General features: G+C 51.8%; 1 protein-coding gene across 1 annotated transcript in view; it reads right to left on the bottom strand.

The window, feature by feature from the left end:
- MYO1E (myosin IE) overlaps window positions 1-19154 on the bottom strand; it is a 194525-nt gene continuing 175371 nt past the window's right edge. The window contains exons 25-28 of the mRNA XM_040969033.1: window positions 18320-18412; window positions 14714-14915; window positions 4634-4803; window positions 1-935 (exon numbers count right to left, since the gene is read on the bottom strand). Of these exons, the coding sequence (XP_040824967.1) occupies window positions 859-935; window positions 4634-4803; window positions 14714-14915; window positions 18320-18412 (542 nt within the window). The 3' untranslated portion in view covers window positions 1-858. The remainder of the gene's footprint in view (window positions 936-4633; window positions 4804-14713; window positions 14916-18319; window positions 18413-19154) is intronic.

Consider the following 19154-nt stretch of genomic DNA (forward strand, 5'->3'; position numbering starts at 1 on the left):
TGGACAGGTGGTTCACCCATTCCTTTATTGACTTATGGGGAAGGATACAGTGGGAGGTGGAGGAAAATGAGCTCCGGGGTGGGCGTTGGCTAGAGCTTTCGGAGCCAGAGGAGCTGGGCGCGGCTCTGAGTACCTGGTGCGAGTTCCGGGATACAAGCTACCCTCTCGTGAGTACAGTGGGATACTGCTTGGTACATTCATACATGTTTCTACCGCCTGGAGATTTTATATATACAGTATATGATCTGTTCTATAAATGTACAGCTTGGAAAAATGATCCTCCTTGTAAATACATACAGTATTAAACAAAACTGATATGGGCCAGCCACGGTCCAAATCTGAGACTTTGGCCTTGCCCCCCTCCACCCCATGGTCCTGGCAAAATGTAAAGCAGCGTCCCTGGGCCCTGTGGGCTCAGGCCAGCTTGCCCTTGGGCGCTGCAGGGAAGGTGCCTGGCTTTGCAGAGGGCTCACCCTCCCGGAAGGAGGGAGGTGAAGGAGAGAGGAACCACAGAAAGGTGCTCTTCAACGAAAGGCACTTGGCAGTTGCTGCCGCCGAGCGGGAAGGAGGCTTTATGTGCCTCTCACCAGGATTAAATACAATAAATAAACCTTAGTGGGCCCTTGGTGGGTTTGCCCTCCTGGGTTCCTGCCAACAGGCTACCTTTCAGGGTCATTTGTGCAGTGCCAGGCCCTGGCTCTAACCCAGCCTTTTTGGAGCCCTCTGTGGAGAAGGTGCCAGAATAGCTTCAAGCTTTGGAGAAGCAATTGCTCACTGTAGACCAGGGAGGCGGCCCCTAACATCCCTCCCCGGTGCCCACGGCTCCTCCGCTCTGCGTGTCACAGTCCCTGGGGCGCCTCAGATCTTAGTCACGTAGTTGTTGGGGAACAGGCCCTGTTTGCCCCGTAATCGACCCGTCCACCAGCCAGAAGGATCTGCAAGAGAGAGAGAGAGAGATGTGAAGGCTGAAAGCTTGCTATTCTCCTTTTGTTTCCTTTTAAGAAGGTTTTAACCTCTTTTCCCAGCAGAGGGAGGAAAGGACCAGTGGCCCAGACTGGGGGACTCTGCCAGCTGTAATCACTTTAGGCTCTTAAGTGTACATTCCTACAAGCAAGCAATGGAGACATCATTGCCTTCTGTATATTGATGACAGCATGCTGTGTGTCCTGCACTGTTCGTAATGTTCATTCTTTAAAAACCTTTTATAGCTTCTTGACCTTTTGTCCTGTTGACTGGGGCTTCTACTGAATGTGCCTTATGAGTTGCAGATATTAATATTTAATAACTGATGTTTGGATATTTAATAGTTGAACCAGTGGAGTTAGTTTATAGCTTCTTGGTTTTACACCATTTTTGGTCATCTTTTTTCACACTGGAGTCCCTGGGCCTCTGGAGAGGAAGGTCCTTGCTCCTGCGCAGTCCAGCTCTGGCTGTGGTAGCCATTTGAGGAGTAAACCTGCCAGCGATAGAATGAGCATGACAGAGTAAGATAATCTATTTTTCCTTCTCACTGTCACGTTCTTTTTCTCACTCTCATTCTCTTTCCATCTCTCTCTAACTCTGCTTTTCAATTTATTTTTAAGATTTGTTTTTATTGCAAAGTCAGATATACAGACAGGAGGAGAGACAGGAAGATCTTCCCTCCGATGATTCACTCCCCAAGTGACTACAACGGCTGGAGCTGTACCAACCTGAAGCCAGGACCCAGGAAACTCCTCCAGGTCTCCCATACAGGTGCAAGGTCCCAAGGCTTTGGGCTGTCCTCAACTGCTTTCTCGGGCCCCAAGCAGGAAGCTGGATGGGAAGTGGAGCTGCCGGGATTAGAACCAGCACCCATATGGGATCCCTGCGCGTTCAAGGTGAGGACTTTAGCCACTCGGCCACTACACTGGGCCCTGCTTTTCAAATTTAAAAACAAAAGTTCTGCCATACCTAATACTTAGACCTATCTAATTATTTTCCTATGCTGGGTCTATCTTGGAAGTAGGAGTAAAAAATTAATCACAAGTAAGTCATGCTGATGGGGGATTAATAATTCTGAGACGGGCACCGGGGCCCAGCAGAGGTGCAGGTGCAAGCTCCGGCGCCTCTGCTTCAGAGCCAGCTCCTGTCACTGCACACCAGGGAAGTGGCAGGGGAAGGCTCAGGGCTGTGACCCCTGCCTCCCACAGGCACGGCTGCAAGGAGCTGGGGCTCTTGGCTCCAGCCCGGCCGAGGCCTAGCTGTTACGGCCTTTTGGGGGAGCGAAGAGATGGGTAGACTATCCCACTGTTTCCTCCAGCCCTGCAACCTCTCTGTCTTTAAGGACACGAAAGTAAAAATGCGTTAAAACAATTTCTACTATTTTCTCTGCAAAATGCAGCTTTGTAAATAAAAAGGAGGGAAGACATCTATTTTTCTGTCTTGTCACATATGTTACAGTCCATTCTTAACTATAGTAACAAAATCCACATAGTTCTGAAAACCAGAAGCCTTCTGTACCTCACCTGGTTGCAGAACTTGATGCCCTACCTAGGCATGTTCCCAGGCAGTCTTCTCCCTGCATGGGCACGCTCCACGTCTCCCAGCCCGGTGACTCCCACCTGGTCTTGCCCCAGGACTCACAAGGGCCACTACACAGTGCATCATCTATACTGGGGGCGACCACAGGGTGTGTGGGATTTCCCACAAATATCTTGAACCCCTCATACCTTGCATGAGCTTGCACGAGCTCTGGGGTCTGGCTGAGGGCCTGTGGCCTGTCTGCCACCGAGCGTTGCTGGTGTCTCAGGTCCAGTGTTTTGCATCTAGCTTGTCTGTGAGGCTGTGGACCAAGGCTTCAGCTTCTGTCCACTTTCTGCTGCTCTATGTCACCAGAAGGTCTTCCTTAAGTAGTCTGACATTGAACCCTGGATAGTTTGTTTCACGTCTTGCATAGGACCAGCTTTCCTCATGCAAACATTTATATACTCTTCTAGGTTTCCTGCCAGGACTTGTATAGTTTATTTTTTTTTTAATTTAAATTCATTTATGTTGTCTGTGGTAGAAATCTACTTTGGTTTTAAGATGGAATGTCACTGCCCTTTCCTCTGTGGTGTGAAGTGCCCCGGCTACTACCTGCTAACTGCCTGTAGGCGGGGGGTTCTGGACTATTACCCCTTTGTCTCGAAGCACTCCTGCCACACTGCCCGTTAGGGCGGCAGCTGGTGACTCCCAGCACGGTACGTCTTCGCCACAATACATGACTGAATGATACTCCACTATGTTATTTCTAGAAACATTTTGAAAATCTTGAGCAATGAAAAGCAATATTTATAAATTTTTAATAAGACCACTTTTGACGTTTTCTATACACATACATATATAGCTAAACATGGTTTAAAAAAATTGAGCCTAGTACCTACTGGTATAACCTAACTTCACTTTTTCTTATGAGCATTTTTCATGCCAGTATGTTACAAGTTAATCTTGAATAAAGCCTCAGCCCTCAATGCATAGAGACAGGCTTCCTTAAATTAGTCCCTTATTTTACTGGATATTTTTGATGAACAAAGCTGGTGATAAAATTCCTGTTTGTGTTTACTAGGAGCTTCTTTGGTCCAGGGACTGAGGAAGCACACACAACAAGGAACTGTTGAAACACATGATTCCTGGACCTGCCCTGGCCACCTGGAGCCTGCTGGGCACTCAGGCACTCCCCACTGGCTTCCAGATCCTCAAGACAGGGCCACCCGGGCAGAGATAGCACCCTCTCACCCCCCATGACATCTCTCTGTAGAGTCTGTACCAGGGTCAGGGCTTAGCTCATCTTCCTAAAACAATCTGCTCTTTCTAGTTTCTATGGCTTCATGTTCGGAGTGCTTACCACAATGCCCTTTCTTAGTAGCAATTGTTATAACACCCAGTTAGCAGCTCTCTTTCTGTGTCCATACACGCTTATGATGGATCTCATTAGGCATTCAGCCAAGCCTCTAACAGATTCTGCTTCCCTGGCTTGCTTTCATCTACTTCTGTTTATCTGAGGGGAATGGAATCGAGGGGCTGGGGAGTCGATCTCCCATCCACTGGGTCACCTGGGTCAGGCTGATGTGAGGAAGCAAGGACCTTCCCCCATGAGCCATCTCCTTCCGCCCTGGGCACACTCCAGCAGGAAACTGGAACCCAGGCATTGGCATAAGGTGAGGGCGCCCCGAGAGGCGCCTGCCACTTACTTCCACGCTGAAGAACTGCAGAGTGGGTGGGTCAGACAGACCTCCTCCTGTTTTACAGGCACTGTCACCCACACTGGGCATGGGGGTGGTACAGGGATGGATGGGCACACAGCTAATTTGGCCCAATTAGAGTGGAATTTAAGACTGTTGATTGATGGCTAAAGTTTCAGAGTCAAGGCAAACTTTAAACATGCTTTGATGTGCTGACCTAGAAGCTCTTGTCATTTTGCTGCCATGAATAAAAGTGGTTAGAAAAGGGACTCCTATAAAGAGGCAGTGCTGTAAGAAGCACAGAAAGGCCAAGTGGGGTCTGCACGAAGGAGCCTGAAGCTCCGCCAGCGTCAGCCAGAGGAGCGCCCACAGCCCCTTCTCGGGTGGCATCCAGAACAGCACGAACACCTGGGCTTGAGGAAGCTGCCTCGGCCAGTCGGCCGTGCACTTACCTTCCTTGATGATGTCGATGATGTCATTGGCATTGAAGCTGAGTTCATCTGTGTCCTGCGCGTCATAGGCATACAAGGCCTTGCACTGTGGCACCTGAGGCTTGGGCTTGGGCTGGGGCTTGGGTCTGCCCCCCGCCGGGGGAGGCCGGCTGCTCGTCTGCCTCCGGACACTGCGGAGAAAAGGCAGGAGGAGGGGGCTGAGCGCCTGTGGGTGCGGGTGGCACCGGCGGCTGCTGTGCTGCAGTAGGAGCAGCAGCCCTGTCCGCCTCCCGTTCCACTAGCCTGCTCCCCGCAAGGATGCTATGTGGCCTGTTGTCACAGAGCTACACCAGCCACTGTCACCACTGTGCTTCTGGAAGGAAAGAACATGGGAGGGACACATCTACGCACAGGTGTGCAAAGCACATTTCTACATTTGAACAACCAACCAAAGGGCTATGTGTATATCCCCGCTTTCCTGACCCCGTCGGAGAACTTTCCTCAGTGCCCCAGACAGCCCCAGGCACGACTCACCTGCATCTGCTCCCAATTGCCCACTCCCCTGCCCGCATGTCACCAATTCCCGTGTTGCCCTTGGTGGTTTTATCTCCCAGGTAACTGTTTCTATGCAACATGGCCCGCCCCTCTCACTGTGGGCAGACACAGTGTGCCCCAGCACCTGCTCACCACCGTGCGGCCCTCCCCTGGTGCGCTGCTTCATACCACCCCGGTCCACAGGTGCAGTCCCTGGCGATGCTCATTTGGGGTGGTTCCAATTTTTACCATTATATAAAAAGGTTTCTGTGAAGATTCTTGTATAGGAACTCACCCACAGCAATTTCTCCATGTCGGCACTGCAGGCACTGGGCTTGGATGCCTGTTGTGTGTGTGCTGATGGGGCCTTCCCATGCGGTGTTCAGTAGCCCCCCTGGCCTCTACCCAACGGAGCCGTGACTGTGCCTGCCTCCCTTTTATAATCCACATTATGTCCAGCGCTGGATAGAACCCTAACCCAAGTTATTCTTGCCACATACCATGCTGCCTCAAGGTACCATTCACATGTTGGCTTAAAGGCACTTCACTGTGGCTGTTCCTATGCAGTGAGTTCTTGGAACTTTGAGGCAAACAAAAACCCCAGCACATGGAAATAGGAACATGTAAAACATTTCACTCCCACCCTGCTAAAGTACAGACCATTTGCTTACAAAGGATACTTAAGGTTTTTTCCAAAAAGGGGTAGGTTAGGTACTTAACGCAGCAGGACTGCAGGGTGGGTCTGGTCACGTCTGGAGGGAAGGTCCCAGTTCTGAGGCCATGCTCTTGGCAGGGGTGGTGGAGATGGGGGTGGCTGTGTCCATCCCACAATGTCCTGTATTCTTGGCTGACAGGACCCCATGTGGTTGATGCCCATGAACAAGCAGGATTCTGGGGAGCTGGCCGCGAGTGGGTGGACCCCATGTGGAAGGGAATACACCTGTAGGCTTATCGCCCCTGCCTCCACTGTTGTCTGTCCATAGAGGGCAGGCATCTATAGATGAGCAGCGTAACCTCATTCCCCACGTGCTGTCCACTGGAAATCCCCAGGCCCTGCTGAGGCAACTCTTGCTTCCAGAGAGCTGGCCAGGCAGCAGGCTTTTCATTAAGGGCACTGTGTGTCAGTAATTGGTTAGTGAGAGCCATTAGCCTGGATACCAGAAGTCACCCAATTGCTCAGCAACAGGGAATGGAGGGGGAGGGGTGGCCAGCAGAACACCCAGGGGAGGGCAGCCTGCAGGGGGCAGTACTCACAGTGGACATCTGGCTTCTTGTCCACCCACAGTGCAAACTGGGGAGACCCTTGCAGCCCCACAGTATTGGGCTTAGCTGCAAGCCTTGCCTGCTGAGGTTCCCCTGCAGGACAAGGAGGAAGGCCCAGGAGTTAAGACTGTCCTCACAGGGGCCAACAGGGAGTCCGGGCCCATGCTCTCTGCCCTGTCTGTGCCCCAATGGGACCACACCGTCACTGTGCTGCAGGCCACCCTGGGCTTTCCTGGCTTTCTCTGTGGAAGCTGCCAACCCCTGGCTGGGGTGGGATCCAAAGCCCACCCCTCAGACCCAGCAGGACACCACTGGCCAGTAGCGCCCCCTGCCGTTCAGAGGAAAACCAAAGGCAGCCAGCTGGGGCAGGAAGAACAAAGCACCATGCCTCTGCAGGCAGAGAAGCTGGTCTCACAATCTTAACACACTAAAGAACTATTAGAATACACAAGCTCAGCAAGATTATGACATATAAGCTCAACGTGAAGATTGGCCACATTTCCATGTACTAATAATGAACAGTCTGAAAATGAAATCCAGAGAAGGGCTTCACAGGAAATTTTAAAAAAATGAAATACTTGGGCTTGGTGCAGTAGCCTAGTGGCTAAAGTCCTCGCCTTGCACGCCCGGGGTCCCATACGGGGAGCCCTGCTTCCCATCCAGCTCCCTGCTTGTGGCCTGGGAAAGCAGTCGAGGACGGCCCAAAGCCTTGGGACCCTGCACTCGTGTGGGAGACCTGGCTTCGGATCGGTGCATTGGCCGTTGGCCACTTGGGGAGCGAATCAACAGACAGAAGATCTTCCTCTCTGTCTCTCCTCCTCTCTGTATATCTGACTTTCCAATAAAAATAAATCTCTTTAAAAAATGCAATATTTGAGAGCTGTGAGATAGATGGTCTTAACGGGGTCCTGAATTTTCTGGGAAGCCAAATGGCCCTTGATTTGCACCACAGATAAAATTGCTTACATTGAAAAAAAAAATGCAACACTTAGGAACAAGCTTAAGGAAGCAGGGCTAGCTTAACAAGCATGATTCTGTTCATCTGAAACATTCGGACAAAAAGCAGTTTTGCCTAGGGAGATGGCAGGGGAGTGGGGCTGAGTGGCAAGGAGAAGGAGGTATACTTTCAGAGGGATGGAGATACTGTTGAGTTAGGTTTTGGTGTGGGGTGCACAAGCAAGCCTAGGCCCACAGGAAGTGTACAGTTTACGTTGTGGTCTAAACTCCAGCTCACTAAAGCTGCTTGGAGAGGAAATGCCTATAGTTCAGGCAGGGTGGTCTTGCCAGTGTGCATGCCAGGCAGCTGCTGGCAGGGTCCTAGGAGCTGGGTCAGGCATGTACACAGCTCTCCAGGCATCAGAGGCCACTTCCTTGGGTGCAGATCAGGCCAATGGAAGTGCCAGCAGGAAGCTGGGTACCCAGGTGGACCCCATGGCAACCGCTGGCTTGATCGGTCCAGACCCTGGGCAGGGCGAGGCTGCAGACACTCCAAGGCACGTGACCCGTCGCCGCCTGGCTGACTCTCCCGGGATGCTGGCCCTTGTGCGGTCACCATTAGAGACCAGTGAGTGTCCCTCTCTGAGGTCTGAGAGGATGGTGGCATTGGCCCACGTCCTCTGTCAGATCACAAAAGCAAGAGGTGCTCTTACCATGAGAGACACTGAGGATCACCTGGCCGCCGGCACACTGACCCCACAGGAACCTGCACACCAGAACCAGCTCTCCCAGCACGCAGCAGCCATTTCCCAGGCCCCACAGCCTTGCGTGTGTGTCACTAGGTGGCGACCCTGCGCAGTCAGTAATGAGCAGCAATGAAGACATTCACGGGCCTGCCAGGCCTTGATTAATGAGGTCTTTCACACGCCAGGGGACCCCGGCTGGCAGCCCAGGCCGACGCACAAGAAGCCGCCACAGACGCCCTCCCCCACAGCAAGGGCGACCCCCACCCCCGGCTCAGTCCAGTGTGCCAGCGCTGTTAAAACCTCTAGCAGTGGCGAGTTGGCAGCTTAATATGGCCACGGTTAAAAAGTAAATCATGTCAGCTCACAGTGGAATAACTTACGATCAAACCAAAAGCAATAAATGCGCAATAAGTCGTCGGGGCGTGACTTTCAGTCTGTGCTCAGGAGCTGTGCCGTGAACTGCTCAGGTGGGGCGCAAACTCCACCCGCTGCAGTGCCAGCTGCGCCTTGGCTGGGAGCCTGCTGGGGGCCAGCGCAGCGGGACTGACCGAGAAACCGGCTTCCTGATTCCCAGAGTACCCAAGCTGCCCTCAAGACAGCTCACTCGGGCATCTTAGGAAGTGCCTCGGCAAGGTGTAGGCAGTTGCTCCAGAGGGTCAACACGCCAGTTCAGACACCAGTGTCCCAAATACCAGGCGTTTGGGTTCACTCTCTGGCCCCGCCTCCTGACCCCAGCTCTCTGCTAAGGCACATGTGTGGGACTAAGTAACTGCCTTCCTGCCACCCCCAGGAGGGAGTCGGGCTGTGCTTCCAGCTCCCAGCTTTAGCCCAGCCGTGGTCGGTTCAGGTGAGAACCAGCAGACGGAAGCCCCTTGCTCTGCCTCTCAAACAAAAATAAATGCGTGATGCACATTCGTAACACCCAAGACTTAATAATTTTGTTACCTCTGCTATTTTGCGACATATGCACTTTAAATATGCCTTAAACAGCCAAAAATTACACAGTAACTTCAAAGGCTGGTGCTGTGGCACAGTGAGCTGGGCCTGCAGTGCTGGCCTGAGTCCCGGCTGCTCTATTCCAATCCAGGTCATTCTGTGCAAGATGACCCGAGTGCCTGGGCCCTTGGCACCCACACAGGAGACTCAGATACAGCCCTGGGCTCCTGGCTTGCACTTGAATCAGTCCTGTTTGCTTACAGATTTGGAAAATAATCTAAAGGAATGAAGATTTCTCTCATTCTGCCTTCTAAGTAAATGAATGAATTAAAAAAAAGTATCTCAGTGGAATAACGGGGAACACAAAGCATTCCAGACTCGCGGGCTGGCATTGTGGTCCAGCAAGTTAAACCACAGCTTGCAATGCCAGCATCCCATTCACGCCCTGGCTGCTTTTTTCCAGGCCCTACTCCTGTGTCCAGGAAAGCAGAAGGTAGCCAGCAACGTCCTATATTAGCACGTGGGGAAGGCCAAGTCAGACTTGGTATCAAGTGTGCTGGGGGCAAGGGGTCTCGGCAACCTGAGGTGCCCCTTGCCCACAGAGCAGCCCATGCCACCTGCAGACCTCCAGGGCGCCCAGCGCTGCACTGGCCAGAGACTGACGTGCGCGAGCATGAAGCCACCGGGCCACAGAGCAGCAGAATTCCCCTGCAGACCAAAGTGGATGAGGAGCAGCGGCCAAGTGCCACACAGGAAGTTCCCCATCGCTTTGTGCTTTTAGCAAGCACACAAGGTCCTCACATACCCCTCCAGAGAGCCCTAAGGGAAGGGTTTGTAAATTATTACATTGGGTCCAGCACTAGCCTGGTGGCTAAAGTCCTTGCCTTACTTGTGTTGGGATCCCATATGGGCATTGGTTCATATCATGGCTGCTCCACTTCCCATCCAGCTCCCTGCTTGTGGCCTGGAAAAGCACTCAAGGACAGCCCAAGGCTTTAGGAACCTGTACCCACATGGGAGACCCAGAAGAAGCTCCTGGCTTCAGATTGGCTCAGCTCCAGCTTGAGGCCACTTGGGGAGTGAAAGAATTATTACATTATTGGAGCTGGCACAGTTGCCTAGTATGCTAATCCTCTGCCTGCAGTTCTGGTATCTCATATGGGCACCGGGTTGTGACTTGAGTGCTCCACTTGTAATCCAGCCTCCTGCTTATGGATGGGGAGGGCACCCACGTAGTAGAGCCAGAGAGGCACTTGGTTCCTGGCTTCGGATTGGCTCAGCTCTGGCTTTTGTAGCCATTTGGGAAGTAACTCAGCAGATGGAGTGTACCTCTCTGGCTCTCCTCCTCTCTGTAAATCTGCCTTTCCATTAAAAAGAAATAAATCTTAAAGAGGAAAGGGAGAAATCATTTTTGTTAAAAAATGATCGCTATTAACTCTGCCGTACAGGTGAGGGCACTGAGGTGGACATGAGGGGACAGGAGGTGGCAGCGCCGGGAAGCCACATGGCTGGGGCACTATCTGATGACTGAAGCCCAAAGCAAGGAGCCAGTTACTTGAGCCCCATCCCCAGGCCTGCGACTGCGCAACCCATGTACCCTAGGTTCACATGCCCGCCTCTCTGCCACCTTCCCTGCCATTCCTACACCCTCCCGGGTGGGTGCACCTAGCCAAGGCCCTGCCCCGGGATTAAGCTTTTCAGTATCACCTCTTTGTTCTGCAGATGTGAAATTTATGTCTTGAAATTCCAGGAAGGAAAATAATGGCATTTTATTTCATTGGCTTAAAAATTTTTTTTTTTCTTTCTGCTCCAAAAAACGGCTGAATCTATAAACATTACTGGAAACATGGGAACGGTTGCCAGGACTTCCTAGGCTCCATGTCTGCCCAGCCAGGATATGGCAGCTGCTCCTGTAGATTATGGGTGGAGAAATATTGCTATTGGACACTTGCTGGAAATTTTACGCCCCTTGAAAATATGACTCCATCAGGAGAGTCCTGACAGGAGACATGCAACTGTCCCTGTGTCTATCAGCACCCGCCACGGGGCCTGGCCGGAAGCCCTGCCACGGAACACTGGTGATGATTTTTTTCTTTTCCTCCAACTGGCTGGACCTCTGGAGTATCGAAGGCCCTGAGCTGTCCTCCCAGGAGCTGGGCCCGGGGGCTGAGAAGGGCGGCGGACAGCTCCAGCCTGGCTTCCCTAGCAGCTGCAGGGAGCCGCTGGCAGGTCCTGCGTATTTCGGTCCTGGAGCACACTGAACCCGTGCAGGACGATGGATGGACCCGCTTGTCTGACTCTTGTCTGGAAAAGATCTTCAACTTGAATCCACTTTTTAAAAGTGGATTTTAAAAAGATTTTTGTTAAGTTTGATCTGTTTGGCATATTTATTTTTGTCTACTTGAAAAGCAGAGCAACACAGAGAGAGATATTGAGAGATCTTTCATCTACTGATTCACTCTGCGAATGCCCCAACAGCCAGCATTTCACCAAGCCAAAGCCAAGAGCCTGGAATTCACTGTGAGTCTCCCAGGACGGGCAGGTACCCAAGCACTTTTGCCATAAGCCACCATCTCCCAGGATGCGTTGGCGGGAAGCCAGATCACTGGTGGAGGAGCCAGGAATTGAAATGGCACAAGGTTGAAGGAGACGAAGCCACTGGACCACGGGGCCTGTCCTTGAATCAGGCTTTGCCAAAGCAAAAAGCTCATGATTTCCTCTCAGTGTTTCTTGGAGAATGATAATAATGAGGATCATATTAAGCTACCATGAACACAAACATTGCAAGGCCAAGGTGAAGAACCCAGTCGGGATGGTAATTAACTTATTGAAGGGTGCACAATCTCTCTCCAAAAATAACCAACTGGCAAAGACTCCTGAATTAACTGAAGGTGCTAATTACACCATTTGATTTTATCCACTTTGCATATTCCAAAAAAATGATTGCTGAATTTAATTATATCTGTAAGGAGAAAGTACAATGAGGGATGGGAGGGAGACAGGAAAGCTAAACCTTGGATATGAAAGCCCAAGGAGAAAGATGGGCCTATGGTAATCTTAGATTTTTTTGGATGGGTAAGTTCAAGTTCACTGCGTAGAACTGTATGTACAGGGGCGTCTCCTTGTCTGTGGAAAAGGGATTAACTTAGGATTCCAAAATGCTCTGCATGCTCCAACCACCTTCTGTGGAATACACGTGACTCACGCTTTCTCACCAAAGGGAAGATGTTAATGACAAGGCTCCCAAAAGGTCAGCCCCAAGATCAAGGTCCATATTATAAACTGAATCTTCACCTTCATATCTTTGAGAATATAAATGCTAAGCAAAAGCTCAGTTCTTTTGGAGAAATCCTTTTTTAAAAATTACATTTATTTGAAAGAGACAAAGGAGATCTCCCATGTTCAGACTTACTCCCCAAAGGCCTGCAAGAGCCGGGGCTGGATCAGGCCGATGCCAAGAGGATGGATTTCAATCTGGAGCTTCCCAGTGGGGGGCAGGAACCCAAGGACTTGAGGCATCACGTGGTTGCCTCTCAGCATGTGCATCAGCAGGAAAATGGAGTTAGGAAGGGAGCAGGGACTTGAACCAGGCTCTCGGACGTGGGATGCATTCATCCCAAATAGCCGTTTTACTGCTCTGCCAGTGCCTGCCCTAAGGTCACAGCTTCTTAAGGCATGTCCGCACAGCCAACTTTAGTGTGAACAGAGCAGGCTCATGAGATGTTTGGAACATACTGAGCTTGATGTTCCTGCTGAGACAGGAAAACCTTAGTGCCTGGTGCATGGTGGACCTGCTCTCTCCTTCCAGATCCTATAGCCAGACTCCACAATAACAGCCTGCAAATCTGAAGGCAGCAAAGGACAGAAGACTTAACTGGAACCACACAGCCGAAGGCTGGAAGGGAGCAGCCCGGCGATGACACAATGTTCCTAAGTTGTCCGCTGTTGGCTGACAGATGCTCCTAGGTTGGCTGATGTGCAAGTGTGTAAGTTGCAAAGTGGGCTGGAAAGCTTTCTATGCTTGCCAAAACTGAACCAAGTCGGAAACTAGCAGACACACTAAGAGAGCTGGTGCATTTTGTTGATTTCTTTTAATCCTCGCTTTGCTTCAGTATACTGAGCTGCACCCAGGAGCAACCACATGGTTATTTCTGGGATGTTCCTATTTCTCAAAAAAGTGGTTTCGGGTTACGGTGAAAATCTTGGGGCCAGTGCTGTGGCACACAGGCTAAGCTCCTTCCTGCAGTGCTAGCTCACATGTGGATGCTGGTTTGAGTCCAGACTACTCCACTTCTGATCCAGTTCCCTGCGAAGTCACCTGGGAAAGTGACATAGGACAGCCTGTGTGTTTGTGGGCCTCCACACTCACATGGGAGACCCAGAAGAAGCTCCTGCGTGGCCCAGCAGAGACAAAATACCTCTCTTTGTCTCTCCCTCTCTCTCTCTGTAACTCTGTCTTACAAATAAACTAAATCTTAAAAAAAAAAGCAAGAAAACTCCATCACTTCAACAACATCATTCCAGTCCACCTTTATGTGGGCCCTTCCCTGGTCTTGTCAAACAGGTACCCTTAGACAATGCGGTCCCTGCCCCAGCAGCAGCAGCAGCAGCAGCAGCAGCAGCCTCACCTGGGAGTTTGATAGAAACATAAGTCTGAGGCACCAACCTTCTCAATCCAAAGCTCTGGCAGCGGACCGGTAAGCTCGGCGGGTGACTGGTGTAGACCAGAGTGAGAACTACTGCCTTACTTCAAGCCAGTCAGGTAAGCCATGGCCCACATGGCTGGTGGCCTATAGTCCAGTGTGGGTGGAAAAAAAACAGGACAAGAGAGAGCTCCCCAATAAAGTGTGCTGCCTAGGCAGGAACAACACGAGTCACTGGGGATGGGCTGCTGCTCACTGCAGGCCTGTTTGCACACAAGTCTCTACCCTTTTTTGAAACTTCCTCATGGTTCCAGAGCATGGAAAGAGGGGAGCAAGCATGAGGAAAGGGCAGAGGTAGGGGAGTGGGCTGGTGCAGGCCCACTCCCAGGGTTGGTAGATGAAGCTGCTCCACCACCAGGGGTCACACAGAGCTGGAAGATTTCCTGGAAGCAGCAGGTGAACTGCCAGGAGATGACACGTGTATCAGCACCCCCACCCACTGCCGTCAAAGCACCCCCGTCTGAGTGGCCTCCCGCGGGCCTAGGACCATGCTAGGTCCTTCACGTCAGCCTGTCTAGTCCTCCCAATTTCCACGCTAACTTGATGGCACTGCGGCAGGAAGCAAGCTCAAGTTCACACGGGGTAAGCAGGCAGTCCATTCCCAGGTATGCAGCAGCAACTGTTAAAGCAACTCTCCTCCCCTTATCTGCCATTTGGTCACATCACACAACATTTCTGCCTACTTGGTCATTCCCATCTGCCATGAGCCCAAATCCCTCCAGTGACAAGGAGCCCTCTTCTGCTGACCCCAAGAAAAGCCTCCTCTGGAGAAGGGTATGAATATTGTGCTATCAACTTGTCTTCACCCCACGCCCAGGCCTGGAGTCCCGAGTGACAGCATATGGGTGGAAGATGGAACTTCAGAATCATGCATTGCAAGCCTAAAGAACCACAGCCCCCCCGCCCGCCCCAGGTCCTTGGCGCGTGTATGACAGACATGCAGCGAGCTCGCCGGCGGCACTCGCGGGACACGGGTCTCTTACCCTGCAGCTCCCTGGTCGGGAACCTTGAGGAAGTCCAGGCTCTCTGGCGCCTGGGACACTCGGTTGGAGCCGGTAGACTGCTGTCGTGGCAAGGATGGGCGGGGAATGGAGGAGTGCAGGCTTCTCTGGCTGGAACTCTGGCTGCTGGGAATGTGGGGCTGCGGCACAAACTGATTTTTGATAACTCCATTCTGGTGGTATCCTAGAGAGAGGAAAAGCAAGCTAAAATCTTCTCATCCCTTGTGAAAAGTTCTTCAAATTTCTTCCACCCTCAGAGTACTGGTCCAGAAGCACTGAACTTCTCTGGACTCATTTCTCCTGATAGAATCTGGGGGTTAGAGAAGCACATTCCCTTCCCCTTTCAGCCTGAGGTGTCACTGACAAACCAAGCTGCATATATTAAAGGTGTCCAATGTGACCGAGTTCCTAGCTGTCACCTGCCCAGGAAGTAGCCATAACACAGCAGGCATTCAGCACATGCTTGCTGAATCTCCAGATGATCAGAAATTCCAGGAAAGGTAAGTTGGTAGCTGGCTGGCTGGCACATACTTGTGTCTAACACAAATGATGTGGTTCTGACTCAGCAGCTTGGGCAGGCAGCTGTTTAAACAGCTGGACATCCATTGGCGAGGGGTCAGTCCCAGGTAACCTTGGCAGGAGCTGCTGTGTGAGGTGGAGTGAGTACTCCACCCACGCAAGGAAATGGGGCCCCTGGTTCGGATCTTTCCAGATGAAGCCAACCCTCTCTGCCTGAGAGCACTTCCAGTCCAGACTGCATCAGCCAGCAGGCAATGGGTCACGGTCACAGTCATGGGCCCCAACCCCAAGTTGGGGTTACAAAACAATGTTACTGTCACTGCAGGCTGTGAAGCAGCCCATGTCCCTTCTCCTAGTCCTGCGCCATGTGAACCAGAACAAGAACCTGCGAGGCCCATTTCTAACCAAGGCAGCAGCTTCAGTTGAGAAGCTTGGCTGCTAATGGGTAACATTGATCCCCAGTACGAAAGGCCATCTTCCAGTCAGGTTTCTTCCTTAAAGAACAAGGAGCCTGGGCTGGAGTGCACCTGGTCATTGCCAGCCCTGACAGGTATTGGGCCTGGTTCTGTATTGCAGTGATGGGTCCTGCCCTCCCAGGAATACCTTGTGGAGTGCAGAGAACAGCTCTTCATCTAGCTCTCACTCCTGCATTTCCTCCTATGGGGTCCGGGGGCCAGATCAGAACTGGACACCGGGGAGGAAAAAAAAAAAAGACCACTCCCCTTCATCTTCCCCTTGGGAGCTCCCACCCCCACCTGCTGCCAAGGGTACCAACAAAAGGAGGGGGCGTGTCTTGGTGCAGGGATGCCAGGTGTGGGGGCTAGCAGAGGGGCTGCCCCACACTCCTGTGTGAGCCCAGAAATCTAAAGGCAGCACCTTTGGGGCCTAATGTGCTGCTGCCGTGGGGGGAGTTGCTCTCTACAATGCCAACATCCCGTAGCTGAGTGCCTGAGCAAGCTCCAGCTGCTCCACTTCCCATCCAGCTCCCTGCCAATGCGCCACTGAAGGCAGCAGAGGACGCCCCAAGTACATGGACCTCTACCCTCCACGTGGGAGACTCTTGACTTCAGGCTCTTGGTTTCATCCTGGCACAGAACTGCCCATTGCAGTCATGTGGAGGGTGAACCAGCAGAGGGGAAGACTCCTCGTCTCTCCCTGTGCCTTTCAAATAACTAGATCTCAAAAGCCAAAGAATAGTTTAAAAACTTGGAGTAAGCATTTAGAAACAGTCATGCCAGCTGGACAGGTATATGGGATGTCTATTGACTCTAATAATAAGACTTTTGGTTTATATTTTGTATGCTTGCAAAAATCAGTCTGCTACTAATTCACTTTTATTGTATTTTTTTAAAAAGTTTCATCTTTTGAACTGGAAATGCTTCTCAAAACCTAGAAAGCAAAACAGAACGAAAATCTTGGACCTTCATGCTAGATGTTCTGAGAAGTGCTGATCCAGGGAATTCAGGCCCAGCGGCTTCACTTTACTAACGAACTGTCATTTCAAGAAGCCACGTTTGGACCTGGCATGATGGCTCAGCAGCTAAATCCTCGCCCCACATGCGCCAGGATCCCAAATGGACACCAGTTCATGTTCCAGCTGCTCCACTTCCCATCCAGCTCCCTGCTTGTGGCCTGGGAAAGCAGTCAAGGATGGCCCACACAGGGACCCTGCACCTGTGTGGGAGACTTGGAAGAAGAGGCTTGTGGCTCTGGAGCAACTCAGCTCTGACAGTTGTGGCTGAAGATCTTTCTGTCTCTCCTTCTCTCTGTAAATCTACCTTTCCAGTAAAAATAAATAAATCTTTAAAAACCAAAATAAGCAAGGAATAAGAACCTATGTTCAAGGTCAGATGCTCCGTGGCCTGACTGGGTCCCCCTGGCAGGGGGTTAACAAACTTTCCAGGAGGCCCTGGCTGAGGTTGTCCTGGGGCCAGTGCACAGAAATACAACACTGCCCTTGCAGCCTGGAGGACCCCTCATGCTTGGACAGAGGAGGAAGGGAGGAGAGCTGGCTGGGTGGGCCAGGCGGAGGCTGGAGATGCCGCCGGGTGCCCACGCCCGTGTCAGAACCCAACCCCGCACTCCTGGAGTGAGAGGCACGGGAGGCGGAGGCACACAGGATGGTCCAAGTCTAGTGGGGTCTTCCAAAGGACCCCTTCCGACCTAGATTCCTAAATGGACTAAATACCAAATACTTTGGGAACAGCTTTTGATAAACTGGATTTCATGAATGATAGGAAACGGGTGAATTTCTAAAATGCCATTCAAATATGAAAGATGTGGAGGGGGCATGCAGGCTTCTGTCTGTTCAGGGTTAGTGCTTATTAATCTGCAAGTTATTGTTTTATTTTTAGAAGAACGAGAGGTACAAAAACATAAAGGACACCCCCTACCCCCTACCAATCCCTTTTGTAGCAACATTGAAATTCCTTTCGGGAATTCCTTAAGTTTTAAAAAAGATTTATTTGTGTGAGAGGCAGAGAGGGGAGAGATAGATCTAGCTACTGGTTCACTCCTCTAACTTGCTACAGCAGCCAGTCTGGACTGTACTGTGGCCAGGAACACTACTCAGGTGCTTGGCCCATCAACCGCTGCCTACCCGGGCATGTTAGGAAGAAGCTGTATTGCAAACAGAGCAGCCAGGATTCCAATGAGCACTCTGACACAGGATACCGGCATGACAGGTCATGGCTTAACCCACTGCACCATGACACTGACCTCTGTTCCTTAATTTTGAGGACAGATCTTCCAGATTCAAGCTAAGAATCTAATTTTCTATCCATTCATTAAGCTGTTAACTAGTTACCAAATACCACTGGGTCCGACTGGAGCTGGAAAGAAGTGATGGGTTAGAAGTGACTAACTCCGTTTCTAAGGGTAACATAGCAGAATGCTGACACCCCAGCTGCTGGCACGGCATGGGTCTGCAGGAGGAGGACATGGGACATGGAACTCGCCCAGGGCTGGTTAAACACGCATCTCTATGCTAACAGGCTTCTTTCCACAGAATTTACACAGCCTCCAGGTCCCGACCGAGTGGTGTCAGTCCACGGCACACACGTGGCTTACCGGGGGGCGGCGGGGCCGCTCTCATGGGGTAGCTGGCATTGGCAGTGCCACTGGAATAACCTCTGTGCTGAATGGTATTCCTTCTGGTGGGACCTGAAATACACAGGCAAGACAAAGTTCCAGTCAGCCCTTAGGGTTCCCAGAGGGACCTACAGAGCAGGGACTGGGCAGAGGAGGAGGGGTACTGAAGTGCGGTTCTGGAAGCTACCGGGTGGGAGAGGTTGGGAGACACGGTGGCTTTTCCCAGACAGTTGGGACAGACAGCAGCTCTCCGTGCTTGTATTAGCACGCTGAGTACAGCCCAGCCGCCGAGCCAAGCGAGCTCCGTACAGCAGGGTCCCACAGCCCCATTCTTCCTGACCTGTACCCAGGGCTGCCCTTTGTGCAAGAGCTCGTGTCTGCCGTTGGCTCTTTAGACCCAAAGGCCACAAAGGTTAGAAGCAGACCTGCGCCCTGCACAGACACGGGGGACTCTGGGCACAGGCCGCGGCCAGAGGCAACATCACCGTGGGCCCGAGTCGGGGCTGGGAGGTGACGTCTGCAGGGACATCTCGGGTGGCAAAGAACAATACAAGGGTCTTGAGTGGGCTGGGAAGGAGGCTGGGATTCAGAGGGTGGAAGAGGGGTACAGAGGAAATCTCGGAGAAAGAGAAGAACTGATGAACAGAGGCAGGGAGGATGTGAAAACACAGGCACATCAAGCAAAGGCACCTCCAGAGACGGTGGGGAGGGGCTGCTCGGCGGGGCCGGGCCCAGGGGGAGAGCGAGGGGCCTGGGGACATGTGTGCTGGGGGGAGGCGGGAGAAGAGTCCTTTCAGGATCGAGGACATCCCCT

The sequence above is a fragment of the Ochotona curzoniae genome, unplaced genomic scaffold (genome assembly GCF_017591425.1).
Source record: "Ochotona curzoniae isolate NIBS_2020 unplaced genomic scaffold, NIBS_Ocur_1.0 scaffold_4701, whole genome shotgun sequence".
Lineage (NCBI taxonomy): Eukaryota > Metazoa > Chordata > Mammalia > Lagomorpha > Ochotonidae > Ochotona > Ochotona curzoniae.